The 24,918-nt window shown below is 39.7% G+C and overlaps 2 protein-coding genes across 4 annotated transcripts in view; one reads left to right on the forward strand and one right to left on the reverse strand.

Annotated features, from left to right (window-relative positions):
* Positions 1–24,918, reverse strand: part of tenm3 (teneurin transmembrane protein 3) — an 869,227-nt gene that overhangs the window by 390,478 nt on the left and 453,831 nt on the right. The window lies entirely within an intron of this gene.
* On the forward strand, positions 789–6,442 carry LOC109202635 (uncharacterized). Of its 3 annotated transcripts, none has more exons than XM_019360463.2 (10): positions 789–1,027; positions 2,362–2,461; positions 2,761–2,907; positions 3,140–3,321; positions 3,565–3,701; positions 3,823–3,916; positions 4,181–4,513; positions 4,701–4,875; positions 4,965–5,089; positions 5,288–6,442. In XM_019360463.2, exons 2-10 carry the CDS (start codon positions 2,377–2,379, stop codon positions 5,612–5,614), a joined length of 1,605 nt encoding a protein of 534 aa, XP_019216008.1. In that variant the 5' UTR covers positions 789–1,027; positions 2,362–2,376; the 3' UTR covers positions 5,615–6,442. The 3 variants fall into 3 exon arrangements, with proteins under 3 accessions (XP_019216008.1, XP_019216010.1, XP_025764104.1); XM_019360465.2 differs by having other exon boundaries at positions 3,826–3,916; XM_025908319.1 differs by lacking the exon at positions 789–1,027 and having other exon boundaries at positions 1,034–2,461.

The following is a 24,918-nucleotide window of genomic DNA, read 5'->3' on the forward strand; positions in this document are numbered from 1 at the left end:
GGACACTCAAAGCCATTTAGCATCGATGCTACTCAGGATGAACATGGTAGTTAGCTCTTTACTAAGACACTCGATGCTGATGTATATCAGAAAAGAAAGGATGAAATAAAGACAGGAGTGAATAATAACACACAGTTGATGTAAGGAAACAAGATGCACTCCATTAAGAGCAGCAGTAAAACAAGTATTTACGAACTGCGTTTGTTATTCTGGGACTAAATGCAAGGACAGACAGGGCCAGGGGTGATATGTTGCTGCAGAAGGTTGCAGTGTGGGCATGCACACAGATGCACGTTCTCACACACTGACCCCCTGCCGGTGCAGATGGTGCTAAAGCAGGCCCTGTGCTAGCTGATAAGCAACAGGAACAGTGCTCCCAACAGGGAAGTTGTGTTTTCAGAAGAAAAACAGATTTCTAATTTGTGTGTGCTTTGCCTGGACTCAGAGTCCATTAGCAGCAGGGCACCACAAACACCTAACAGAGATCCACAGTGCTTGGAGCCCTAACTAGACTCATACAGTTAGTGAAGTCCCGTGGGTGCCACTGGACAAATTCATCATTTCTTTATAGAGTAAATGGTGATATTGTGCGCTGGTCTTATCTCAGAAATGAGACTGAACAGCAGTAAAACCTTTAACTTCACTTTTACACTATTTAAAAATGTTAGTGAGCTGACAACTCATGAAGCAAGAAGTGAGTATGAGCACGAGCTATGAAACACATGAAATACATTTAAATGTCAGACAGTAAAATTCTGCTTGGATGACATTTTTAACCATGCACAGCAAAATCCGAAGTGTTGATGTGAGTTAAAATTACTGGTGTTAAAAATTTCGAGTTGAAAAGTGTTGGTTTGAGAGTTACAGTAACACTAACGGTGCTGAAAAAGCTCTGTAGCCGGAGTTATTTCAAAGAGTCAATACTATAACACTCATTTGGAGTTGATTTCCACATCCGGGTTTTTCGCGCTCATGGGCATGAGGAGTCCGCCAGAAGTTTGCTGTCAAGATCGAGGAGGTTGTTCAGGTAAGAACTATACAACAAGACCTATGTTATTTTATCATTATTAAATATTGTAACTAACTAGCCTATAACATTATTTATCAGAAGCATGCAATATTTTCCTAATGTGGAGTGTATTCATCTGCGGTAAGAGATGGGATTCGTTAGCTTAGGTAGCTAAACTATCCTCTATAACAAGTTAATATTGCAGCGAAAATAAATGCGTGCTTAATATAATTCTCAATTCTAGTTAGTTCTAATGTCATAAGAGAAATGCTTTCCAGTGTTCAATGCTTATTAAATGAAACGAGGGAGGAGTTAGCTATCCTCTGGATATGTTAAATGTAATGTTAAAATTTGAATTTGTGGTAGCCTAGCTGGCAGCTAAGACAAATGCGTTTAGCCCACTGCTTTTAAGGGAAGCGAACATTCGCCTCAGAAATATCCTATTTAAAAGTGAACTAAACAATCACATGGAGACGTTCAAGTCAAGTTTTGGAAAGCGTCAAGATAGGCTAATTACACGTGCTACCAGCGAGTTTAGCAGTAGCCTAGCCTACAAATCTTTGAAGTGGCAGGGTGTTATGGAATTCTGTTAGATGTTAGTGACCAAGCAAGGCGCGCTGCGTTTGTGCATGGATTGCTTGCTAACGGTTAGGATATATCATACATGTTGTAGTAGGCCTAATCTAAGGGAACATTTTCCCCTTTTCTACAGTTTTAGTGAAATAGGCTACCATCCAGTGTTTAAGACAAAGCGGTATAACGACTGAGGGTCGTTGACGTCGCCTCCACTGATAATCCTAGCATGTCGTGTCACAAAACAACCACCACAAAGTAGCAACTAGCCAGACGGCTGTGCATGTGTCAGAAACTCCCGATATAAATGTAAGACTTGCACTCATTAATTTACAGTATAAGGGATATTTGTTGTCATAAGTGAAAGCGTGATGAAGGCAGGTGTGCGTTCAACAGGAAATTTTATGTGGATTATCATCCTGACATGGTTTAAACAGAGATGCTTTTCCCCAAGTAGGCTACAGCGATTTACTCGCAACATAGCAGAACTAAGTATCTAGCCTGCGTGCAGACGAGAAGATCGCCGTTGTCGTCTTATAAACATGTGGATGGGTGGATAATTCATTGGATGCTATTTCTGTGTACCCAAGTTCAGCTATTTTAGTGCGCAGGGGGAAGCCAAATTATGTTCCTGAGGTTGAAGTGGTCTGTCACCCCTTCACAGATCATCACACAATGTATAGCCTAATATTTTCTTAAAGTTGTCCGGATTTGTTGCCACTTAAGCTATGGTTTAAATATATGGTAAAAAATATTCTGTGCCCCCTTCTCTCCACCAGGTGCTGTTGTAAGACATGTTGCTGAAAGTGAAATACCTCAATGTAAAGAAGTACATTAAATTGCACGCAGGATTCACTTATCTAGAATTCATCAGTGAAGGTAAGATAACCTGGCAGAACAAAATTTGTTGCACATGTATCAGTTCATCATGTTTGCATCTCATCTATTTAAAAAACGAATTAAATGTTAACACATTTTATTTTAATGTGTGACATTAAAAACAGTACAGAGCAGTAGGCCTAGGCCTATATTGTTGCTGCAGACTTGTCTAATTTAACCATTTTAAAGACAGGTAAAACAGCTGTTAATAAATATTAGCTAAATAAAAAAGTCAAAATTAGTTTTTAAAAAAGTTTTTCAGGCGTTTTAGGTGACATTATGCTTATCTTTTTGTAAAGCCAAAACCAAGTTTGGACTTCCGGATGCTGCTGACCTTGATATTTTCGATGAAACTGACACAGCTGTCGAAGAAGACATTTTTCTGGAGTTACTGGAGGCCCAACCAGACCTATGCCTGACAATACGTGAAAAGATTTCAGATGAAGGTAAATGTTATCATAACTTAAATTTTCAGAGTATAGCCCACTCAATGTAGAGCCAAGTTCTTTTGCTCTTGATGCAGATGACATTGACCTGTCTTCATGCAATATACATGACAGTGGACAGGGCTGGGTCATATTTGTATAGAATGTTGTCTGAACATGAACATTGAAATTGTGTTATTAATGGCATTGTGGAGTAGCCTAAAGAAAGTTAACCAAATCATCTCTCCCAAAGATTTTTGTCCTTTAGCTCATTCCACACCATCCTCCTCGGATACATTATCTTCCCTCACGGACACTATATCACTTTCATCAAGTGACAGTGACCTCAGGGAAAAGGGCATTCCTGCAGGCCGCAGTAGATCCAGCAAAGACAGTTCTGCACCAAATGTTTCTGTGTCAGAGGCTGCAAAAGAGGTAATTGAGAACAGAAAATGTCTTTTGTATTTTTGAGTTGACACCATTTATACTGTAGATTGTTATACAAATTGAAATTCAAAACATGGTGGTTCCCAACTTGCCCTGTATGAAAAAATGTTAGTAGAAGTTAGTGCTTCTTGCTAGATATGTCTTTCACAGGTTTGTTGACATTCCTCTAAACTTTCACCTTTACTGACAAACAAGTTTTTATTGTTATTATTTTCCCTTTTATATGAGCAGATGGTTAAAAATGCCTTGACTAGGAAACCTGGTGGAGAGGAAATTCTTGAAGAATACAATGCCGAAAATTCACTGAGCCACCGCACCCGGCGGCAGCTTGTTAACATATTGGCAAGTGATATGACTGAGAGACATGGGTAAGAGTAATAGTACCTAATAAAAAAGTAAAGATGGGCCATATGGAATATTCTTGTAATGTATACTGCAGTAAAGACACATACTTCTGATTTAACATTGTCAATTGTATTTCCTCTATAGCAGAATTCCCTCCCGTAAGCAAAAGGAGAAATATGCCCTTGGAATAATTACACTCTTTCCCTCATTGAAGGATCCATTTTCTCCAAACGGCTATGTAAGTCATGCAGTGATTGTAAAACAGCACATTATTTAGTTTTCATCATGGAATAATTACATCAGCTAAATGATTTAAAAGAAAAATCTTAATTCCTCTTTCGTAATAACTATTGTCATAAAACTGTATTGAAATTGTGGATGTTGTTTAACATGTATTGCACCTGTTACATGATAATAGTCCTTGGGTTTCTTTTTGCTGAATCTGCAAAGTCTGTAAGATCGCATTTGATGTTTATTTTTCATCTATGTTTAAATGTGACAGGAGCATTTCTACGACGGAGTGAAAGGCACTGGATATATAGCGTGGCGCCTCAAAACCATGTCCAGGTCTACAACCAAACGGCCAGTGAAGGAAGTCCCAGTGCATCAAGAACAAGGGCCTAAGCGCAGAAGATTAGCAACCACATTGCCTCAGCAACTTGATGGAGATGCCTGCAAGGAGGCCATCTCATTTCTTGTTCACTCTCCTGATGAAGCAAGTGTATTTCAGAAGATGAAAATGACGTTCCAACATCGCCAGGATCTGGTGCATGATCCACAAAGAACTGCAGATGTCTTCAAAACATTTCCACGCTTTTTGGATGTCAAAGGACTAGTAAGTCAAATCACTTGATATTTTCAACTGTTAATCCTTTTTTTTTGTTTTGCTGATGTGGATGGCAACAGTAAAAGATGTGATCATTGGTCATCCCAGTCAGGCTATATCCCATATTGGTCAAAATCACATTGCAATGTAAACAATGTTGAGCACTGTCTTTATGTCCTGTGTGTATGATGAACAGGTCAATCAAGACTTCCTGCTGCTGTTTGGTGCTGAAACAGCCACCAAGTTGCTTGAGAAGTGGGACATGTCATTCAAGCCAAAGGTTATTAAAGAAGCCAAACAGCTGACTCAGTCAACTGACCTGTGTCGTTTGATAAAAGCTGCTGAGAAACCAACAGAGAGTGATGCAAATGGTAGGCGTCGCACCATGCTTGTTTGATTTTAATAATATTTATTTTTACCTGTCATTTTGAAATTGTTTTATAAATTCAACCATACACAGACTGGGACAGTGACATGGCCTCTCTGCTGCTACTCCTTCAACTTTTGCCACCCACAGCTGGACGAAAGAGGAGAACCAAAATAAGTCCAACTGATGCAGCACACAAAATGGTGCACTTTCACAAGGTAAATATGTTGTCTCACTTTTTAAAATCCTACAAAACACTTTTTCAGTTTTTGCACTTTTTAGTTTTCCTCTCCATGAAGTATGTGTCTTAGTATTTTGTAATAAGTTAGCAAGGCACATAATGTCAAACTGAATGAATGGTTCATACTCAGCAAGTATAAGCTAGGCCTATATGTCAATATCTCATTTGTTTTTAGTCATGCTGCAGCATTGATGAACACTTGCAAGCAAGAGATGGTAAACAACCATACATCCTCGCTGTTGGTCGAACCCAGAACAGCATTGACACCTTCTACATCGCAGTGGACAAACAGCTCATCCCCTGCCAAGCCACCAGCTCACTCAGTGCTTTTGATGAACTTTTCAAATCCCACTACGTGTTCAACTTATCTTACGACGAGTCACTGGTTCATCTCTACAGTTTTGTGCAGACCACCATATTCAACATTGATGCCACCTCAACAGATGAGTCACCACGTGTTCGTGAGTTGCGTGCCAAAATGTTGAATGAGAACCATGTTTAAATGTTTTATCTGTCAAACTCTGCATAGCACCAGTCAGGCTTTGATAAGTCATTTGCGACTAGGTCACAGTTTTTATCCAAGCACCAAATTTAAGTTGGCTTGTTCACAAGATGGTTGCAGCCGTCAGTTCACTACATATTCTGGTTTAAAAAAACATTTAAATAGTGTTCATGATGAAGATTGTTGTCAAAGTGGTGATGCAGAACCCTCAGAGTCATTTCAAGCTGATTTTGACAGATTACAAGATACAGACATAGCAGTTGCAGGAACAAGTGTTACTCAGAGCCTAGAGGTTGGGTGTTCTGAAAACAATGGGTCAGGTCAAAGAATTAAAAAAAATTCTGAAGCAATTTGCACTAAAATTATTGGTAAACTCAATGGTAGTGGTTTGGCAAATAGTTTTGTGTCATCACTTGTTTGTGATTTGGAAGATTTTGCTGATGGACTGCACTGTGAGTTTAAACATAAAGTACTGAACGCTGTGCCAACAGAAAATCCTGTTAGATCTCCAGTGGAAAAATGTCTTGAGACTTTTGACAATCCAGTTGAGAAGTTCGACACTGAAGCTAAAAGAAAGTCATATTTCCGTGAAAAATGGGGAATTGTGGATCCAGTGGAAAAGACTTTAGGAATACGCTATGATACAAGGTTAAATAAAAAATCAGGCACTTATGACCAGGTACCAGTAAAAGACACTTTTGTGTACATTCCAATTTTGGAAACAATCAAATTTATATGTCGCAATTCTTATATTTGCGAGCTGCTTGCTAAACCATGTGTATCAAAAGAAGACAGATATGAAGACTTTTGTGATGGGAGTTACTATAAGTCTCATCCATTGTTTTCAAAACCACAGACTTCTTTGCAAATTCAGCTTTATTATGATGACTTTGAGACTGCTAATCCACTTGGTTCCAAACGTGGTGTTCACAAAGTTGGTGCAATCTATTTTGTCCTCAGAAATCTGCCTCCAAAGTTAAATTCTGCATTGATGAACATTCATTTGGTTGCATTGTTTCATGCAGAAGATGTGAAAAAATACGGCTTTGATCCTATTTTACAGCCTCTGATTGATGACATAAAGTTTTTGGAGAGCCATGGCATTGATTTACCCTTCTCATCTGAAAAGGTCCATGGCACTATATGTCAGATAACTGGGGACAACTTGGGGATGCACTCAATTTTGGGTTTTGTTGAGTCTTTCAGTGGACGTTACTTTTGTCGTTTGTGTTTAATTGCAAAACAGGATGCACAGAGTGTGTATACTGAGGATGATCCAAAGATCATCTTACGAGGGAAAGAACTTTTTGAAATGCACTGCAGTGAGTTGCAATCTGATCCTCAAAAGCTACATGTGTTTGGCTTAAGAAAGAATTCTACACTGAACACTCTTCAATTCTTTCATGTTTGCCAGAACTTTTCCTTGGACATTATGCATGATATTCTCGAAGGGGTAGCACAATATGAGATAAAGTTACTGTTGGAATATCTGTCAGACAATTTTCTGCCGAAACATGCTCTTTTGTCACGGATCTATGCTTTTGACTATGGCTACTTGGAGAGCAAAAATCGTCCAACAAGGGTGAACTTAGACAGTAGTGGTAATAGTATAGGTCTTAACTCCATTCAGACTCTTTGTCTGATAAGAAACATTCCTTTAATTTTTGGTGATATTGTGCCAGAAGGAAATCAGAACTGGACTATGCTATTGCTATTGTTGCAAATAATTAACATCATATTCTCTCCATCTGTTACACATGGCATGACTGTGCTTCTAAAACATTTAACAATGGAACATCATGACTTGTTCAAATTGTTGTATCCAGGTAGGAACATGATTCCCAAACACCACTTTATGTTGCACTACCCAACTTGCATCAGAAAAATTGGGCCATTATTGCATGTATGGAGCATGAGAGGTGAGGCTAAACATAGGGTGTTCAAAGACACCCTTAAGAACTTTAAGAACATCACAGTGTCACTTGCCAAAAAACATCAAACATCCATAGCATACAAGTGGGAGACATGTCCTTTAAGCCATGTTGAGTATGGGCCCTTGAAATCATTTGATGTTGATAGTGAGGAAAATAGTGAAATGATCTCCCTAGGCTTGCCTGCTGTTGCAGAAGAGGCTTTCTCTGCTAATTGGGTTAACATTAATGGGACTGAGTACAGAACAGGATTGGTCATTTGTTGTGGTTCTGAACATGAGATGCCGGTGTTTTGCAGAATAAAAACAATAGTTTTGGTCAATAGTCACACCTACTTCATAGTTCAGAAGCTTGTGGTTGAAAATTTCAGTGAACATTGCCATGCTTATAAAGTGTTTGAAACGGATGAAAAAGATGTTGTTAAAGCAGACTGTATTGAAATATACAAGCCCTTTGATTTGCAAAGTGCTTATGGTGATGATGATGGTCTGTACATTGTGCCATTATTTTTGTTGTGAACGTATGCTGTATGGTGCTTGGAATTTAATATTTATTAAAATGCTTATGTGACCAATTTTATGTTTTCTCCTTTTATCCTGTAAAGGGACTTAACAAGGATTTTCACTGAATGTAACACAGTAGTCATACAGTAATTGCACTTTAATGCATTTTTGTATTCAGACAATTAATACAGACTAGTATTTAAAAGCTCATATATGTCACTTTAAAGTGCCAAAATAACACTGTAAAAGTTACAGAATAACACTCTAAGTGAAAACAGTCAACACAATCCAGTGTGAAAATAAACACTTAAAAGTGTCATAAATAACACCATAGTTGTTGTGTAGTAACACCCTCAGTGAAAAGAGTTAACCCAAGCCAGTGTAAAAGTGAACACTTATCAGTGTCCTAAAACAACACTATAAATGTTAGGTAGTTACACTCTGAGTGAAGACACTTCACACCATACAGAGTGAAATTTTAACACTATGGGTGTTATATTTTTAACACTACAATGGAGTTAAAATAATAACACTTTGCAAAGTGTTACTTTAACTCTAAACCAGTGAGAATTATATAAACACTGGAAAAGTGTTAACTTTAACACTATAGGAGTTGAATTAACACTGGAGATTTTGCTGTGTGTTTGACTGAATTCATTTACTGTCTGTTTGCATTGACCCTGAAACCCATAAATCCAGGTCTGGACAAACGTAACATCTAAAATAATTTCCTGTTGTTATCTTTGAGAATGAACATTTTTGTACTGCTGTATAACTTTACTTTATTTTATAAAAAAACCCTCTATTTTATGATATAGTAATTTTACTTTACTGATAACTTGGATGAATTTGATGAATAAATACAGAGTAGGAAAGAGTTGTCCTCAAAGAGTTATAGGATGAAATCATCAAATCCGTCTTTGCAAACAAAGCCAAATTCACAACATGTCCAGCCTTTCCTTCACTCTGTCTGTTACTGTTAGCCGTTCCTTATGTACTCATTAGAGAGGCGGGGCTACGTGTCGTGTGGTTTGTTTGTTTTGGTGTGAGATGTGCACATGAGAGCTCTGCTCATAAAGGATATAAATCCACAGACACAACATCTCATTGGATATCAACTGACTATAGAAGCAAAATGAATGTTTTGGTCCGGCTCATTTTCGTCTAGAATGTATCTAGAAAATACATCGTTGTCAGGCTCTAATCACAGATCGCCCTGGTTAGTGAGCGATTCACAAAATGTTGTAAAACTTCTGTCAAGTGGTGTCAGACACACACCAGATATTTGTTGTTTCGATCAGTGTAATAATCCCTGATTCTTCTACTGAGCAAACAGGAGAAGTTGGAAGAATTGGAAAGAAAGAGAAAAGCTGGGAGTCATTACATATAAAAAGAACATACACACACATGCTTGGGACACACACACACACACACACAGACACACAGACACACACACACACACACGTTTGTAAAATATTGCATATTACATAAAGTTAAGACAAGGAAGAAAAGTTTTTTTTTTTTTAATGTTAAAAATGCACAGAGTTGCATAAAGACCAGGAAACCTACCAGTCTGAATGAACCTGATACTTCTCCAAAGAACACTGGTCACATATCCAGTCACATTTATGGTAGAAGCTTACTGATTGCTACCAAAAGCATCTCATCAAAGTGCATTTAACTATATATGAGTTGAGATGTACGTCTGTTTTTGAAACTGTGTGAATTGGAGAAAATCCAAAATAAATTCATATTTGTGCGCTGGGTTCCTATTTTTAAAGACTAAACATATATGCTATAAAATCATTCCACCCTGGAAAAAGTAGTTCAAAGAAATTATTAAAATCCCTAAATTACCACCACATTCACACCTTTAAATTCATGTATGTACATTTTCAACTGTAGCAGTAGGAGTTTTTATATTGTACGTGGCTTTGTATATACAGTACATCTTTGAATTTTGAATGTTCATGCCTTTTTTCCGGTTGAAACCCCCCAAAAAACACAACACCAAACAACGTTGGTCATTGCCAAACATGATGGGAAACCCACTGACAATGTCTAAATATGTGTAGTTATTAGGAATCAAGTGTCTTGCAGACCGGTCTGTATATGACTAACACTGAGCTGACTGGCATGGACGCCCGCATGGGAACAGAATAATTGGCTTTGCTAAACCGTCCATTATCTGCATTTATGATGTTAAACATCAGTTTTTAAAAGATATACTAAAGTAATATTTATTGTTGTTTTTTGTTTTTTTATGCTTTTGTTTGATTTCTCATCGGGGGGAAAGAATTTTGTTACTACAAAGCAGCTCTAGTGAAAACTACTGTAACAGCGAGACTTGTACATTCTACACTCTAACAAAACACCGTTTGGTACGTACAAGTTTTCAACATAATTCTATTCTCTTATTTTACATCGGAGAGGCTGCATACCAGTAGAGATCAGAGAAGAAATATGATCTTTTTAAATTTGTACATAACAAACCTTTAACTGCTGCGACACTACAGTGAAAGCTTATATAAACAGTACAAGAGGCTCTTGTTTTTCATTGTCACTGGTTACCCTCGGGAAATATGAATGTAAATGTGAATCGACTTTTGTTTCTTATAACTTCACACCACTAAATAAAAAATGCACAATGAATTCTACAATTTGCCATGCCCTTAAAATAATCCTGTTTAATATAAAAGAGTATGTCTTGTGCTGATTCCACGTGGGCTTTTATAGTATTTTTCACAACAGAAACAAATTCTGTTAACTCTTTTCAACCTGAGGGTCCTTGCCCTGGGACCAGAGTACATCTGTTAATAAAACTGAACCTGCTGCCATTTTTTCAAGGATGTTAAGCGTGGCACATTCAGTGAAGAGGTTGTCTAAGTCTACAATGATTCAAATGAAGATTTTTCTAAGGATGTCAAGCATGGTGCATTCACTGAAGAGTTACAATGATTCAAATGAAGATAGCACTGATGTGCTTTATACTAGGAGATCAGATTTACATCAGAACAGATTGAGGATAGCTTTAGACAACATCCATATTAACTCTTATGCACAATAGCACATTCAACAGGGAAATTAATCAGAGAGTGATTTTTTTTGTGTTTTACTCTTCAGTTTTAGACTCCATAAGTGATTCTCAAATTCTTCTAATGTCCCTTGAAAGATGTTAAAGCACAAAACTGTTAGTACTCTAGTTAGTCAAGCTTCCTTTTAAATGCATCTCTGCAGTATTTATCATTTGTTTTTTTCAAATACCAAGCCAACCATAAATAGTCATAAATCTTCCATGTGCTGCAGAACATACATGTCTCAGGGGACTCAATGTTTCAGGTCCACATAGGGAAGCTGTCCACAGTGCATCACTGTAAATGGCAAATTCCCCTGAAACTCTTTGTCCCATTTTAACAACTATGTTAGGGTCTCACTGTTATTTCAAGTCTGTAGAAAATTTTGCTGTGTCTTTCTTTTTAGTTTAATAGAAAAAAAGATCATTGTATCACAGTGCATGTCCCTTTATATTCCTGCACACAGAAGAATACCTTTGAGCATGTAATCAATTATGCACAAATACAGACATACACAAGCACAAATGCACGTACATCCAACACAGTTGGTGATCTAACAGGAAATTTAAAGGTTTTTAGCTAAGCACTTGTTGAGGGTGAGATGATTGCCACTGAAAAGCTTTCAAGGGCTTTCAAAGAGTGCGTAAGGTCATAGCACTTTCAGCCTCTAATGCTGTAATCTTTAGGTGACATCCAAAGAAATGGCACTCTCCATCCCTCCTACACTAAAAACATATATAGTACAGGGAAAAGTAAGACTTTACCGTTTCAGATTCGACTTTCTCTTGATTGTATGAGACTACTGGGAACAGTCAAAGGTGCAGTGGTACAGTACAAGTGACCTTACCTAGTCTGAGTACACAGTGAGAGCTGTCTTCTGATTCTTTCACTGTTCCACCAAAACAAATATAAAAGGACATTTTTTTCTCAACATTTTCTAGACATTTTTTCTTGTCAGTTTTTGTCTGAGTGGGTTATGTCATATTGCATGGGTGACATCATTTCCAAATAGTTCTTGATCTGGAGGTCAGAAGAAGGTACATTAAGCAACCTCCTATTGGTGGTTGATAGATGCACCACCCGACTTGCTATCTTATGTGTACTTTTGCCGGCTAATCTACTTCTTCAGACCTCTGTGGCAAAATGAAAGTACATGACGACCCAGTATATTATAAGGGATTTTATTCGTTTAATTGAGGAGCACTTCAGAACGTAACCTGACTGGATGTTGACTTCTCTGACTAAAGCTATCTAACACTCTAAAAACAGAGGAGAATTGAAACTCAGGAGTACAGAAATCCCAAAGACATTTTTCTGACTTACAAATTTAATATTTTTGTCACTTTGTTTATGGTGTTTACACTTGTTTGTGAATCTCTGTAAAATAATTAATTAAAATGTTATTTTAGATGAAAAAGTCTTAGCATATTTAAGCAAAGCTAGCCTGTGGCTCCCACTGCTCAGAGTATCTTTCTCACTTAAACCCATTTTACAAACTTAGAATTTGGTCCTACTTACATTTTTGTGTTCTGCAAACCTCAGGCGAGTTTTTATTTCCATCTGGCAATAAATATTTGTATGTTCTGTATATGTTTCTGCTATGTGTCATTGTTCTGTTGTGAAGATAGCTGATACTTGTTTGAGTATTGATATATTTCTGCTTTACAAGGCAAAAATAGTCTTCACATTACATGAGCTCACACAAAATAATAACTAACAACTATGAACCATGAAGTTCAATATGAAACGACAAAAACTCAGAAACAATGAGTTTATATCTTAATCTTTATATAAAAATGTGCATCTAAATACTTTTTAATCACTTAGTTAGACTTCAGTAAATAAAAAAATGATACCACGTTGTACATTAATGTATTAATAAACACTAATGAGGAGTAATCATTTATAGATGATTAACCACTTACTGATACTGATACACACTTTCTTTGTCATAATGTCTGGCTAAAAAAACAAACAATAGCAATAAAAGATGTAACAACAAGAGCTAAATATACAAAAACAAAGAAAACATTACACAAGAATAATGCAATGTAAAAATAATACATAATCCAAAAAACATTCATAGCAGTAGATATAGCAAAACAACAGTGGGCAATGCTCCAATTCAAGTAACCCCAGCAGAAGGGCTTACATGAAGAGGATGTGGGACCTATGGAATCTGAAACAACTAGTAGCTCAGTGTTTCATTATTCAGAAGAAGGAACTTCTATCACAACTGGAGATCAGCGAGGTACAACACAAATGCTATAGCAAGGGGGAGCGAGGATGTCATGTCACAGGGGAGATATCATCACCTCCACCCAAGATTGGGTATTAAGCCCCAAGTAGAATGAAGAACTGAACAAGCTGAATGAAAGAACAACATCTGGACAATCAACACCGACGCCCTGTCGGTCATCAGAGGCCCTGCTGGGATAATGAGCAGGTCAAAGAAGGAGACAGAAGCCTCCGACATCAAGACAAGGAAGCTCCTTAACATGCATCAAGGGTTTCATCCCCAGTCCAGCACCCCGTTCACTAAACAGGAAACATATGATTCAACCGTGTTCTTGTCTGACTAACTAAGCAAAACCCTTTGTGAAACAGTAAAGGTAAAAATCCGAGTAATCTATATTAGTATAAATAGCTCTTAAAAGTACTCCAGCCTGTGCGAGTAACAGAACCTGGGGGCATGTTTTCCAAGTCACTAAATTAAACTCAGCTATATTCCAAGAGCACTGACCTAGAGGGGAGCTGCCATTGACTAGTGTGGCCAAGAAATCTCCCTGACCTGCAAGGCTACCAGGGACAAGGGGTTCTCAGAGAAAAGCAGGTTAGACACCTAGAGGAAAAAGGTAGTTAGACCTGGGCGAGTCCCCTCACCCATCGGCTCCATCTAAGCTCTGCACTGCCTACTGAGTAAGACTCAGAGGAGCAGAGAGTAGGACTTTTTAAAAAAAGAGCCAATCCAGACTTTCTGTATTGGGGTGCTGGTCCCACCAAATCAACAAAGCCTCATTGGTGGAGTGCTACAGAAATGGTTGTCTTCTCTGGAAGGTTCTCCTCTCGCCACACTCAATGCTGGAGCTTTGTCAGAGTCACTATGGGGATCTTGGACACCTCCCAGACTAAGGCCCTTCTATTGTTCAAATTGTGCATTCGGCCACCTCTAAGAAGACTCTTGGTTTAGAGATGATGGAGAAACTGCTCATTGCGACCTTCAGTGTTGCAGACATTGTTCTCTACCTTTCAACAGATTTTTGCCTCGTGACAATCCTGTCTCACAGGTCTACGGATAATTCCTTAGGCTTCATGACTTGGTTTGTGCTCTGACATACGCAGTCAACTATGGGAAGAACTATAGACAGGTGTGTGCCTTTTCACATCATGTCCAATCAATTGAATTTACCACAGGTGGACTCCATAGGTGTAGAAACATCTGACAGATAATCAGTAGAAACAGGATACACCTGAGTTCAATTTTTAGTTTCATGGCAGGCCTCACTTGGCTCAGTTTAATTCACAACAACAACACTTGGTTTAAGGTCCTTTATATTATAAGGTAAAGACCCCATAATAATCCAGAGAAAACCCCAACAATCAGATGGATAACCACTTGGTAAGAGTGGAAAGGAAAAACCTCAGAACCAAGCTCAGGGAAGGGCAACCATCTGCCTCGACTGGTTGGGCTTGAGGGTAGGAAGACAGGACAAAAGACACACTGTAAAAAAGGAGTCAGAGATTAACAATAGCTATTGATTAAATGCTGTCTCTGTCCCCCATGCGACAGAGACAGCCTGCCACAGGGGTAACACAGAGAGATAGGCAATCATTCATTCACACTGATGGGAAATTTGGAATCACCAATTAACCTAACCACACTAACTCCACCTTTGTAAATGAAAATAAGACTGAAGTTATTGTTTTTGAAAGTCATGCCCCTTTGAATAAGTTAACTGATACCCTCAGTCCTCTTGCTTGTCATCATTCCCACACTGTAACAAATCTGTGAGTGTTTATAGATAGCTCTTTTAAATTAGAGAAGCAAGTGTCCGCAGTGGCAGATACCAGCTTTTATCAGTTATGTGATAGGTCTAAAGGTCTAAAGACCTAGAAAAACTTATTCATGCCCTTATCACCTCAAGATTGGGCTACTGCAATTCTCTCTATTTGGGCCTTCTGATGGACACTCATCTCTCCATCACTTGTAGTTAATCCAAAATGCTACTGCACGTCTTTTAGGTGTTAGAAGGTATGAAGGCATGTCTTAAAAATCACTTTTTTACATTGGCTTTTAATTCAAGCTCAGTTTGAGTACCATCAGGTTTGTTTTATGTTTGTTTTGTTTCTTTTTATGTTAAATATATTGTCATTACCTCATCTATTAATGTCTTTTTTGTCTGTATTTGTTTGTTATTGTTTTCTGTTGTTCATTAACTAATTGTGAAGCACTTTAATTGTGAAGCACTTGGGTCAATTTGTTGCTTTTAAAAGCGCCATAGAAATAAAACTGACATTGACATTGTACTGTGGAAGAAAGCCGGAGTATCCTGAGAGAACCCTTACAGACCTGGCAAGAACAACCCGTTTTAAATGAGTGAAAGAGTGAACATCTTATAAAAACTACAACTTGATAATGAAAGAGAAAATCACACCATTATATTCTCTGAAGAAACAAGCATAATGTTCATCTATCCAGTTTTTCAGAAACTCAGACTCAAAAACTGTCTCAGAAAGCTAGAAAAAATATTATTATTATAATTATTGTTTTAAATAACCTGTCATTGAATTTCTTGGCATACTTGAATTTCAGTTGTATGCTTCTCCAGCTTTGGATGTATGACAGCAGTTCTCCCATCATGTAATGGCACTGACACAGCACAAGTCCCGGACCTTTCTATGACCTTGTCTTTCGCTATCTAATATTCACTCTCCCTACCAGGAGTACTTCTCCTTCTCTTTCCAGTCTTTGTGACTGCTTGCGTTAAGCTCTCTCCCCTCCTCCAGGCATGTCTTTCATATTTTAGTAGGTTTTAGCGAGGATCAACTCTCTGAGGTTAAGTTGTTCTTTTCAAAGGTCTGTGTATGTGTATGTGCATGCTCAGTAGAGACCACCACATCCCAGAGGTTAAGTCAAGTGTTTCAAATATCACTAGGAGAGGTGTTTTACCATAGTACAGTCAGTGCAGCATGTGTTTGTGTGTGTGTGCCCCATCAGTAGAAAGATATGAAGACAAAGATGGAAAGACCCTTTTTTAGGGTTTGGACATAAAAGTCAGGAAGCCATTTGGAGCCTTACCTGCTCTTTCTTTTGTTTCTCTTGCTCTCCCCTTCTCTACACTCTCAGACTGTCACATCCAGTTTCAGCTTATGTTGTGGTGTGTGATATGTAAATTCATCTAAGACAATAGCAATTCCTTGAAATATTCTGAGATATTTTTTTTTCAAACACTATGTGTTGCCATTACAGCACTCTAATCCGTCTAAACAGCATGACACTCTGAAGTGCCTTCCTTGAAGGCTTGACATTTTGAACTTGTACAAGCTGTACAGTACTGAGCTTTTATTGACACTTTGAAATGCCTGCAGCTGGTGGCATACTTAATGCTTAAAAGGAAACCAAAGTTAGTGGGATGAACAATTTGAGCTTTATACTCTGAGACCTATAACAACACTGTTATACTAGTATCTCGCATAGTTTTCAAAAACAGCAAGCTAAAAAACATATTCTTCAGTTTCCATGATGACATATGACTGGAACCTCATGTGCGTGTCCTTCTTAATAGTATGCAGTTACACTGTACAACAAAGCACAGTAGTGTTTTCAAACCAACAGAAATGCTAGCATGACAACACAACAGTTGTTATGCTATTAAGCATAATACACTCATCTCACTATCTCCACGAACTTCACTCTGCCTATACTCCCTTCTTTACCTCTGTTGTCCATTGCTTTGATGGTTAGTATTTAAATTTACCACCTTTACAATCTCTGCTCCTTGCATCTTCATTGTTACAACTGTATCGCTTTCATTCACACACATATTCTGTCCTGCTTCAACCAGCTTTCATTCCTTTTCTCTCCATAGCATACCTCCACCTCTTCAGGTTCTCTCTGTTCCAGTTTGGAGTTTCCCTTAGTGGATGGTGATGGGCAGGGTTTAGTATTCTTGTGTCCCTCTCGGCTTGTTGCCAGTACATTGAGAGGGTTGCTTCCCTTCATCTTCAGGTCTAGGAATGGGTCCTGACTGTTGTTTCCACTTATGACAGTTCACAGTAATCAGCCTTTTTGGATTCTTTGAGTGGAGTGCTCAAGGGTGCTCCATCTGGTGTCTATGCTGGTGTATCAGCACTCATTTGAAAAATCACAGTGAGACCTGAAGGGGTGTGATTGACAGGAATGACCTGCCTGATATGAACCTAAGTTCTGTTCTGTTATTGGACTAAAAAACACGTGTTCGACCATAAGGTTGTCCTTATGGACAGTAAACATCCTGAGCAATGGATCAATTACTCCCCTGGAAGAGCATCACCCTGAGTTGCTAAAGGCTCTAGATGCTGTATGACTGTCTTGGTTGACACACCTCAACAACATAGCGTGGAAATCTGGGACAGTACCTCTGGAATGGCAGACTATGATGATGGTTTACATTGTTAAGAAGAGAGACCACAAGCTGTGTTCCAGTTACCTAGGAATCACACTCCTCAGCCTCCCCAGGAAGGTTTACAACTCAGTTTTGTCCTGGTCATGGAACACTGGACGAACTCTATATCTTCACAAGAATAGTTGAGGATGCGTGGGAGTTTGCCTAACCAATCTACATGTGTTTTGTGGACTTGTACAAGGCTTTCAACCACGTGCCTTGGAGTGTGTTTGGGGGGTGCTTTGGTATGAGCCATTCAGTTCTTGTACAACCTTTGCAGGAGCTTGGTCCACATTGCTGACAATAAGTCAGACTTGTTCCAAGTAGGTGTTGAACTCTGACAGGGCTGCCATTTGTCACAATTCTGTTTATAGTTTTTATGGACGGAATTTCGAGGCATAGCCAAGTGGCAGACTCTGGAGAGATTACCTCTCTCAGCTGGCCTCGGAATGCCCTGGTTTTCTCTCCAATAAGCTGGAGGAGATGGGTGGAGAGAGGGAGCTGTAGGCTTTTCTGCTTAGGCTGCTGTCCCCACGATACAGACCCAGATAAATGGAAGAAAATGGACAGGTATTAATGGAAGGTTGTGGTACAGGGGTTTTTAGATTGTATTTTTGTTGAGTTTTCTATTAACCTGCACAGATACACTGGTGGTGCAGTCTGAAACTGGTCCACTTAACAGCATGTGTTATTTTGTTGGAAATTCAAATTATAAACAAACAAACTATAATAGAAACTGCATCTTTCCAAGCTATTGAATTACTCTGCACTAGCAGAGCTTTGCACTTTACTGTGTATCTTCTAGGTCTCAGATGTTGCCTATTTTCATTCTTTTAATTTTGCTTTCTTTTAGTATAGCTCACTGCATCCACTTTATTTTCTTATTATTATTTAATGTAGCAGGGCAATGCTAGCAATATTCATCAGAAAATCTACCAACGATAATACTCTGCCCTTTTTTGTTTGACTCCTTTTACTTTTCTATTTCATCCAAACTCATATTCCATCCCTACTGGATGTTTTAGTCTATTCGCTTTCTTTTCCTCCCTTTTTCATTCCCTGTCTAAGTAACCAACAAACACAAGTGTCTATTTGGGAAGAGAGTTAGTTAAATGATTTATGCTTGAGTGTCTCAAATACCCCACTGTGTTCTCTCTTTCTCCCTTTCACAAACAAGACCTTTTTACCCTTTATTGTCCCATAAATCCTCTGGTGACAGACAAAAACACATGTGCATATTAAAAATGTGCCGTCCAATATTCTATATTGGTCTTAAGTTCAAACATCACCTTTCTTCTGCCTTATGACATTCTATTTCACTTCCATATTCCTCACATCCACATGCACACAGTTCTTTTACTTGGTGACATCAGCCCCACATCATTAATTTTAATGACCATCAGTATGCCATAATACACTTGAGGATGTCCACACCAACACACACACACACACACACATCCCTACAGCAACAGGCGCCACAGATCCTGGAGCGCAATTATAACCTGCACTTTGTTTATTATCTGTTACAAGAGACAAGGGACTGTGTGTGTCTGTATGTGTGATTTTGATATTATCAACCCTGCATTTCTGCCATCCTAGCCGACACAGGCACCCCTTTTTGTCCTATTTGAGAGTCCAACAGTAAAGAAATCCTGAAACAAGCAAAGTGGAACAGGGAAAGGTGTGGGTTGTGTGTGTGTGCGTGTGTGTGAGGGACAGAGAGAGAGAAAGAGAGAGATTTAAAGATACACTATATTACCAAAAGTATTCACTTACCTGTCCAAATCACTGAATGACCTCCATGGCCGCAGGTGTAGAATATCAAGCACCTAGGCATGCACACTGCTTCTCCAAACATTTGTGAATGAATGGGCCACTTTCAGGAGCATACTGAATCGAGTGTTGTACTCTGATAGTGATAGAACAAGGACAGTTGGGAACAACAGCAACTCAGCCACAAAGTGTTAGGTCATGGAAAATTACAGACCACGGTCAGTGAATGCTGAAGCACATAGTGCTCAGAGGTTGCCAACTTTCTGCAGAGTCAATTCAGCTTCATATAGACCTTCAGATTAGGTCAAGATCAGTGCCTACTTCATGCAAAGCATCAGACGCAGTGTTGTAAGGCATCCTGTAACTGGGCTCTAGAGCAGTGGAGACCTGTTCTCTGGGTTAGGGTTAGAGAGTGACAAATCACACGTCTCATCTGGCAATCTGATTGACGAGTCTGGGTTTGGCACTGTGAGAACAGGACTTGACTGAGCTGAAGCTGTTATAACTGCAAAGAGTGGGCCAATATCTTATTAAACCCTATCAATTAAGTATTGTCACTCAAGTTAATATGCATGCGAAGGCAGATAAATGAATACTTTTGGCAATATAGTCTATATAACTCAATTAGTACTAATATATATATATGAACAAAAAATATCTTTTATTCAGAACTGCATAATGTCCACTAATGGAAGGTCATCCCTTATTATCTGTGAAGGTTCTCAGTCATCCAGGTCATCGTAGTCTAAGGAGCTTGGAAAGTAAAGCGTCTGGACTTCTTTAAGTTGCTTGAAGACGTTTCACCTCTCATCCGAGAAGCTTCTGGACTACCGGAAACGACCAGTCAGGGAACACCAGCCCATCCACATCAACGGTGTCAAGGTCGAAAGGGTCAGCAGCTTCAAATTCCTTGGAGTCAACATCACCGAGGACTTCTCCTGGACCCTTCACACAGACACTGCTATCAGGAAAGCTCGCCAGCGGCTTTATTCCCTGAGGAGGCTGAGGAAGTTTGGCATGAACGCCAACATCACCTCAAATTTCTACAGGTGTGCACTTGAGAGCTTGCTGACGAGCTGCATTACAGTTTGGTACGGAAGCTGCTCTGCCAGCAGCCGTAAATCACTACAGAGGGTGGTGAAGGCAGCAGAGCACATCACTGGCACGAGGCTTCCTGCCATTCAGGACATTTATCTCCAGCGATGCCTCCGTAAAGCACACAGCATCATCAAGGACCACAGCCACCCAGCACATCAGCTCTTCTCCTTGTTACCATCTGGCAGACGTTACAGGAGTCTGTCTGCTCGGACTACAAGACTTAAAAACAGTTTCTACCACCAAGCCATACGACACCTCAACCACAACACTTAAACACACACAACACAGGACTCAGAAGCTACCCTGCAGCTTCACAAGTACTCTGTTTAATCTGCACTGGTCACTCCACTTTATTGTTATTGATATTTATATTTAAAAGTGCAATACTGTAATTTTCTGCTGCTCATTCCTGTGCAATATCCCATCTGCCCTCCCGTCATATTTCTTTTCAAGATTTTCTTATTTAATCACTAGTGTACATATATTTATATTTATATTTATAGATACATATATATTTAGTCATCTTTTCTCTTTTACCACGTCTCTCTAATATTTTGCTCTTTACTATTTTTCTATTTATTTTTTTATTATTTTATTTTATTATAGTTTCTTCTACTGTACCATGCTGCTGAGTGACTGCTGCTCGTCAAACACATTTCATTGCAATGTTGACCCTGTGCTAACTTGCATATGACAAATAAAACTGAAACTTCTTCAGTTCTAGGGTCAAATGGTGGAGAGTCCCAGATTTAAACCCCGTGGGAGTATGAACCCAAAGAGCAACAAAAGGACCCCCTGTTGATCCTCTACCTAATCACATGAGCCAAGGTGTGAAAACGGGTGTGGGTCACAATCAGCCAGGGTTTCGGGTGAGCTTATTGTGAAACCTGGCCCCACCCTATCATGTGATTTCCTGAGGTCTGATGGCCCAGGGTGTGAGTGGGCGTTAAGGCGTCTGGGAAGGGATCTCAAAACTGGATTATAGATGGCAGACAGTTGGTGTCGTAAACCACCGCCTCTGTTCAAAGATGGTCGCTCACAGTGGACATAGATGGCCTCTTTCACTCCTCTTTCAAACCATCTGTCCTCTCTGTCCAAAATGTGAACATTGGCATCCTCGAAAGAGTGTCCTTTATCCTTAAGATGCAGATGGACTGCTGAGTCTTGTCCTGTGGAGGTGGCTCTTCTATGTTGTGCCATGCGCTTATGAAGTGGCTGTTTGGTCTCGCCAATGTAGAGGTCTGGGCATTCCTCGCTGCACTGTACAGCATACACCACATTGTTAACTTTGTGTTTTGGAATTTTGTCTTTCGGGTGAACCAGCTTTTGTCTGACTCTCCTGACTCATCCCCTATGTAGCCGGTGTATCAATTTCTCCAAGCACGACATCCCAGTGTATTTCAGACCCAGCAACACACTCAGACAAAAAGCTCCTTAGTCATCCCTTATTGCAGTGCAGTATTGCTTTCAAGAGAGTAGAATTAAAAGAAAATTGTGCTTAGCCAACAAAACTGGGTTAAATACAGAAAGTCTGTCACATGTAAGTACAGTGGCTTGCAAAAGTATTCGGCCCCCTTGAACTTTTCCACATTTTGTCACATTACAGCCACAAACATGAATCAATTTTATTGGAATTCCAGGTGAAAGACCAATACAAAGTGGTGTACACGTGAGAAGTGGAACAAAAATCATACATGATTCCAAACATTTTTTACAAATAAATAACTGCAAAGTGGGGTGTGCGTAATTATTCAGCCCCCTTTGGTCTGAGTGCAGCCAGTTGCCCATAGACATTGCCTGATGAGTGCTAATGACTAAATAGAGTGCACCTGTGTGTAATCTAATGTCAGTACAAATACAGCTGCTCTGTGACGGCCTCAGAGGTTGTCTAAGAGAATATTGGGAGCAACAACACCATGAAGTCCAAAGAACACACCAGACAGGTCAGGGATAAAGTTATTGAGAAATTTAAAGCAGGCTTAGGCTACAAAAAGATTTCCCAAGCCTTGAACATCCCACAGAGCACTGTTCAAGCCATCATTCAGAAATGGAAGGAGTATGGCACAACTGTAAACCTACCAAGACAAGGCCGTCCACCTAAACTCACAGGCCGAACAAGGAGAGCGCTGATCAGAAATGCAGCCAAGAGGCCCATGGTGACTCTGGACGAGCTGCAGAGATCTACAGCTCAGGTGGGGGAATCTGTCCATAGGACAACTATTAGTCGTGCACTGCACAAAGTTGGCCTTTATGGAAGAGTGGCAAGAAGAAAGCCATTGTTAACAGAAAACCATAAGAAGTCCCGTTTGCAGTTTGCCACAAGCCATGTGGGGGACACAGCAAACATGTGGAAGAAGGTGCTCTGGTCAGATGAGACCAACATGGAACTTTTTGGCCAAAATGCAAAACGCTATGTGTGGCGGAAAACTAACACTGCACATCACTCTGAACACACCATCCCCACTGTCACATATGGTGGTGGCAGCATCATGCTCTGGGGGTGCTTGTCTTCAGCAGGGACAGGGAAGCTGGTCAGAGTTGATGGGAAGATGGATGGAGCCAAATACAGGGCAATCTTGGAAGAAAACCTCTTGGAGTCTGCAAAAGACTTGAGACTGGGGCGGAGGTTCACCTTCCAGCAGGACAACGACCCTAAACATAAAGCCAGGGCAACAATGGAATGGTTTAAAACAAAATATATCCATGTGTTAGAATGGCCCAGTCAAAGTCCAGATCTAAATCCAATCGAGAATCTGTGGCAAGATCTGAAAACTGCTGTTCACAAACGCTGTCCATCTAATCTGACTGAGCTGGAGCTGTTTTGCAAAGAAGAATGGGCAAGGATTTCAGTCTGTAGATGTGCAAAGCTGGTAGAGACATACCCTAAAAGACTGGCAGCTGTAACTGCAGCAAAAGGTGGTTCTACAAAGTATTGACTCAGGGGGCTGAATAATTACGCACACCCCACTTTGCAGTTATTTATTTGTAAAAAATGTTTGGAATCATGTATGATTTTCGTTCCACTTCTCACGTGTACACCACTTTGTATTGGTCTTTCACCTGGAATTCCAATAAAATTGATTCATGTTTGTGGCTGTAATGTGACAAAATGTGGAAAAGTTCAAGGGGGCCGAATACTTTTGCAAGCCACTGTATACACAATATATGCTACAGTCTTCTTTATTGCACATTTACATTGTACATGTAAGTATAAATAAAAGCTTGATGTGGCCATTGTTATGTCACCCACTGGCTAGTGGACTACCTTTCTGAAGGTTCCCATTTGTTTCCTTTTGCCTTTTTTGTGTTTTTGTTTTAATTGTTTTAAAAAAGCCTGTATATGGCTATGTTTTGTAAAGAGTTCAATAAACAATAGTCAACTCCTTGAGACACTCAAAGCAGCCAAGTTCTTAATTATATGTAACATTGGTGTTGCATTGGTATGTATCATTTGTTGCTGTATTATTTACTGATGTACAGCAGACTGATCGTCCTCGGAACTTCAGGTTAAATGGTAAATGGTAAATGGCCTGTATTTGTATAGCTCTTCACTAGTCTCTAAGGACCCCAAAGCGCTTTACACATCCAGTCATCCACCCATTCACACACACATTCACACACTGGTGATGGCAAGCTACGTTGTAGCCACAGCCACCCTGGGGCGCACTGACAGAGGCGAGGCTGCCGGACACTGGCGCCACCGGGCCCTCTGACCACCACCAGTAGGCAACGGGTGAAGTGTCTTCCCCAAGGACACAACGACCGAGACTGTCCAAGCCGGGGCTCGAACCGGCAATCTTCCGATTGCAAGGCGAGCTCCCAACTCTTGAGCCACAATCGCCCCCAGGTTAGGGGTTCCACTCCCAGCCAGGGCAACTGTATTCGGTAAGGGGCCCCATGCTAGACTCCCAATGCTAATCAAGCCTTCCTCAGATATGCGTGAGAGAGAGGTAACTGAAGCCATACTGGCTCTGATGTCGCTTGGATTAACAAGGTCTACGTCAGGTGTTGGGGAACTAAAACACCCTGATTAGAAGTGGACTACTGGAACAAGAAGACAGAAATGAGAAATAGATGAAAATACAGTGCTGTTGGAATGCTACTATGCAACTAACCCCAGCGGAAGGGGTTACACGAAGAGCATGTAGGACCTATGGAATCTTTGATACCCAACATCTAGCCCAGGGGTCGGCAACCTGCAGCTCTTTAGTCCTTATAGTAAATTAGAAGTATTTAGCTGAAGTGTATTTTATTTATGTTAGTTCTTTTTTAACTTGTACT

Source organism: Oreochromis niloticus, linkage group LG6 (assembly GCF_001858045.2).
Source record: "Oreochromis niloticus isolate F11D_XX linkage group LG6, O_niloticus_UMD_NMBU, whole genome shotgun sequence".
Classification (NCBI taxonomy): domain Eukaryota; kingdom Metazoa; phylum Chordata; class Actinopteri; order Cichliformes; family Cichlidae; genus Oreochromis; species Oreochromis niloticus.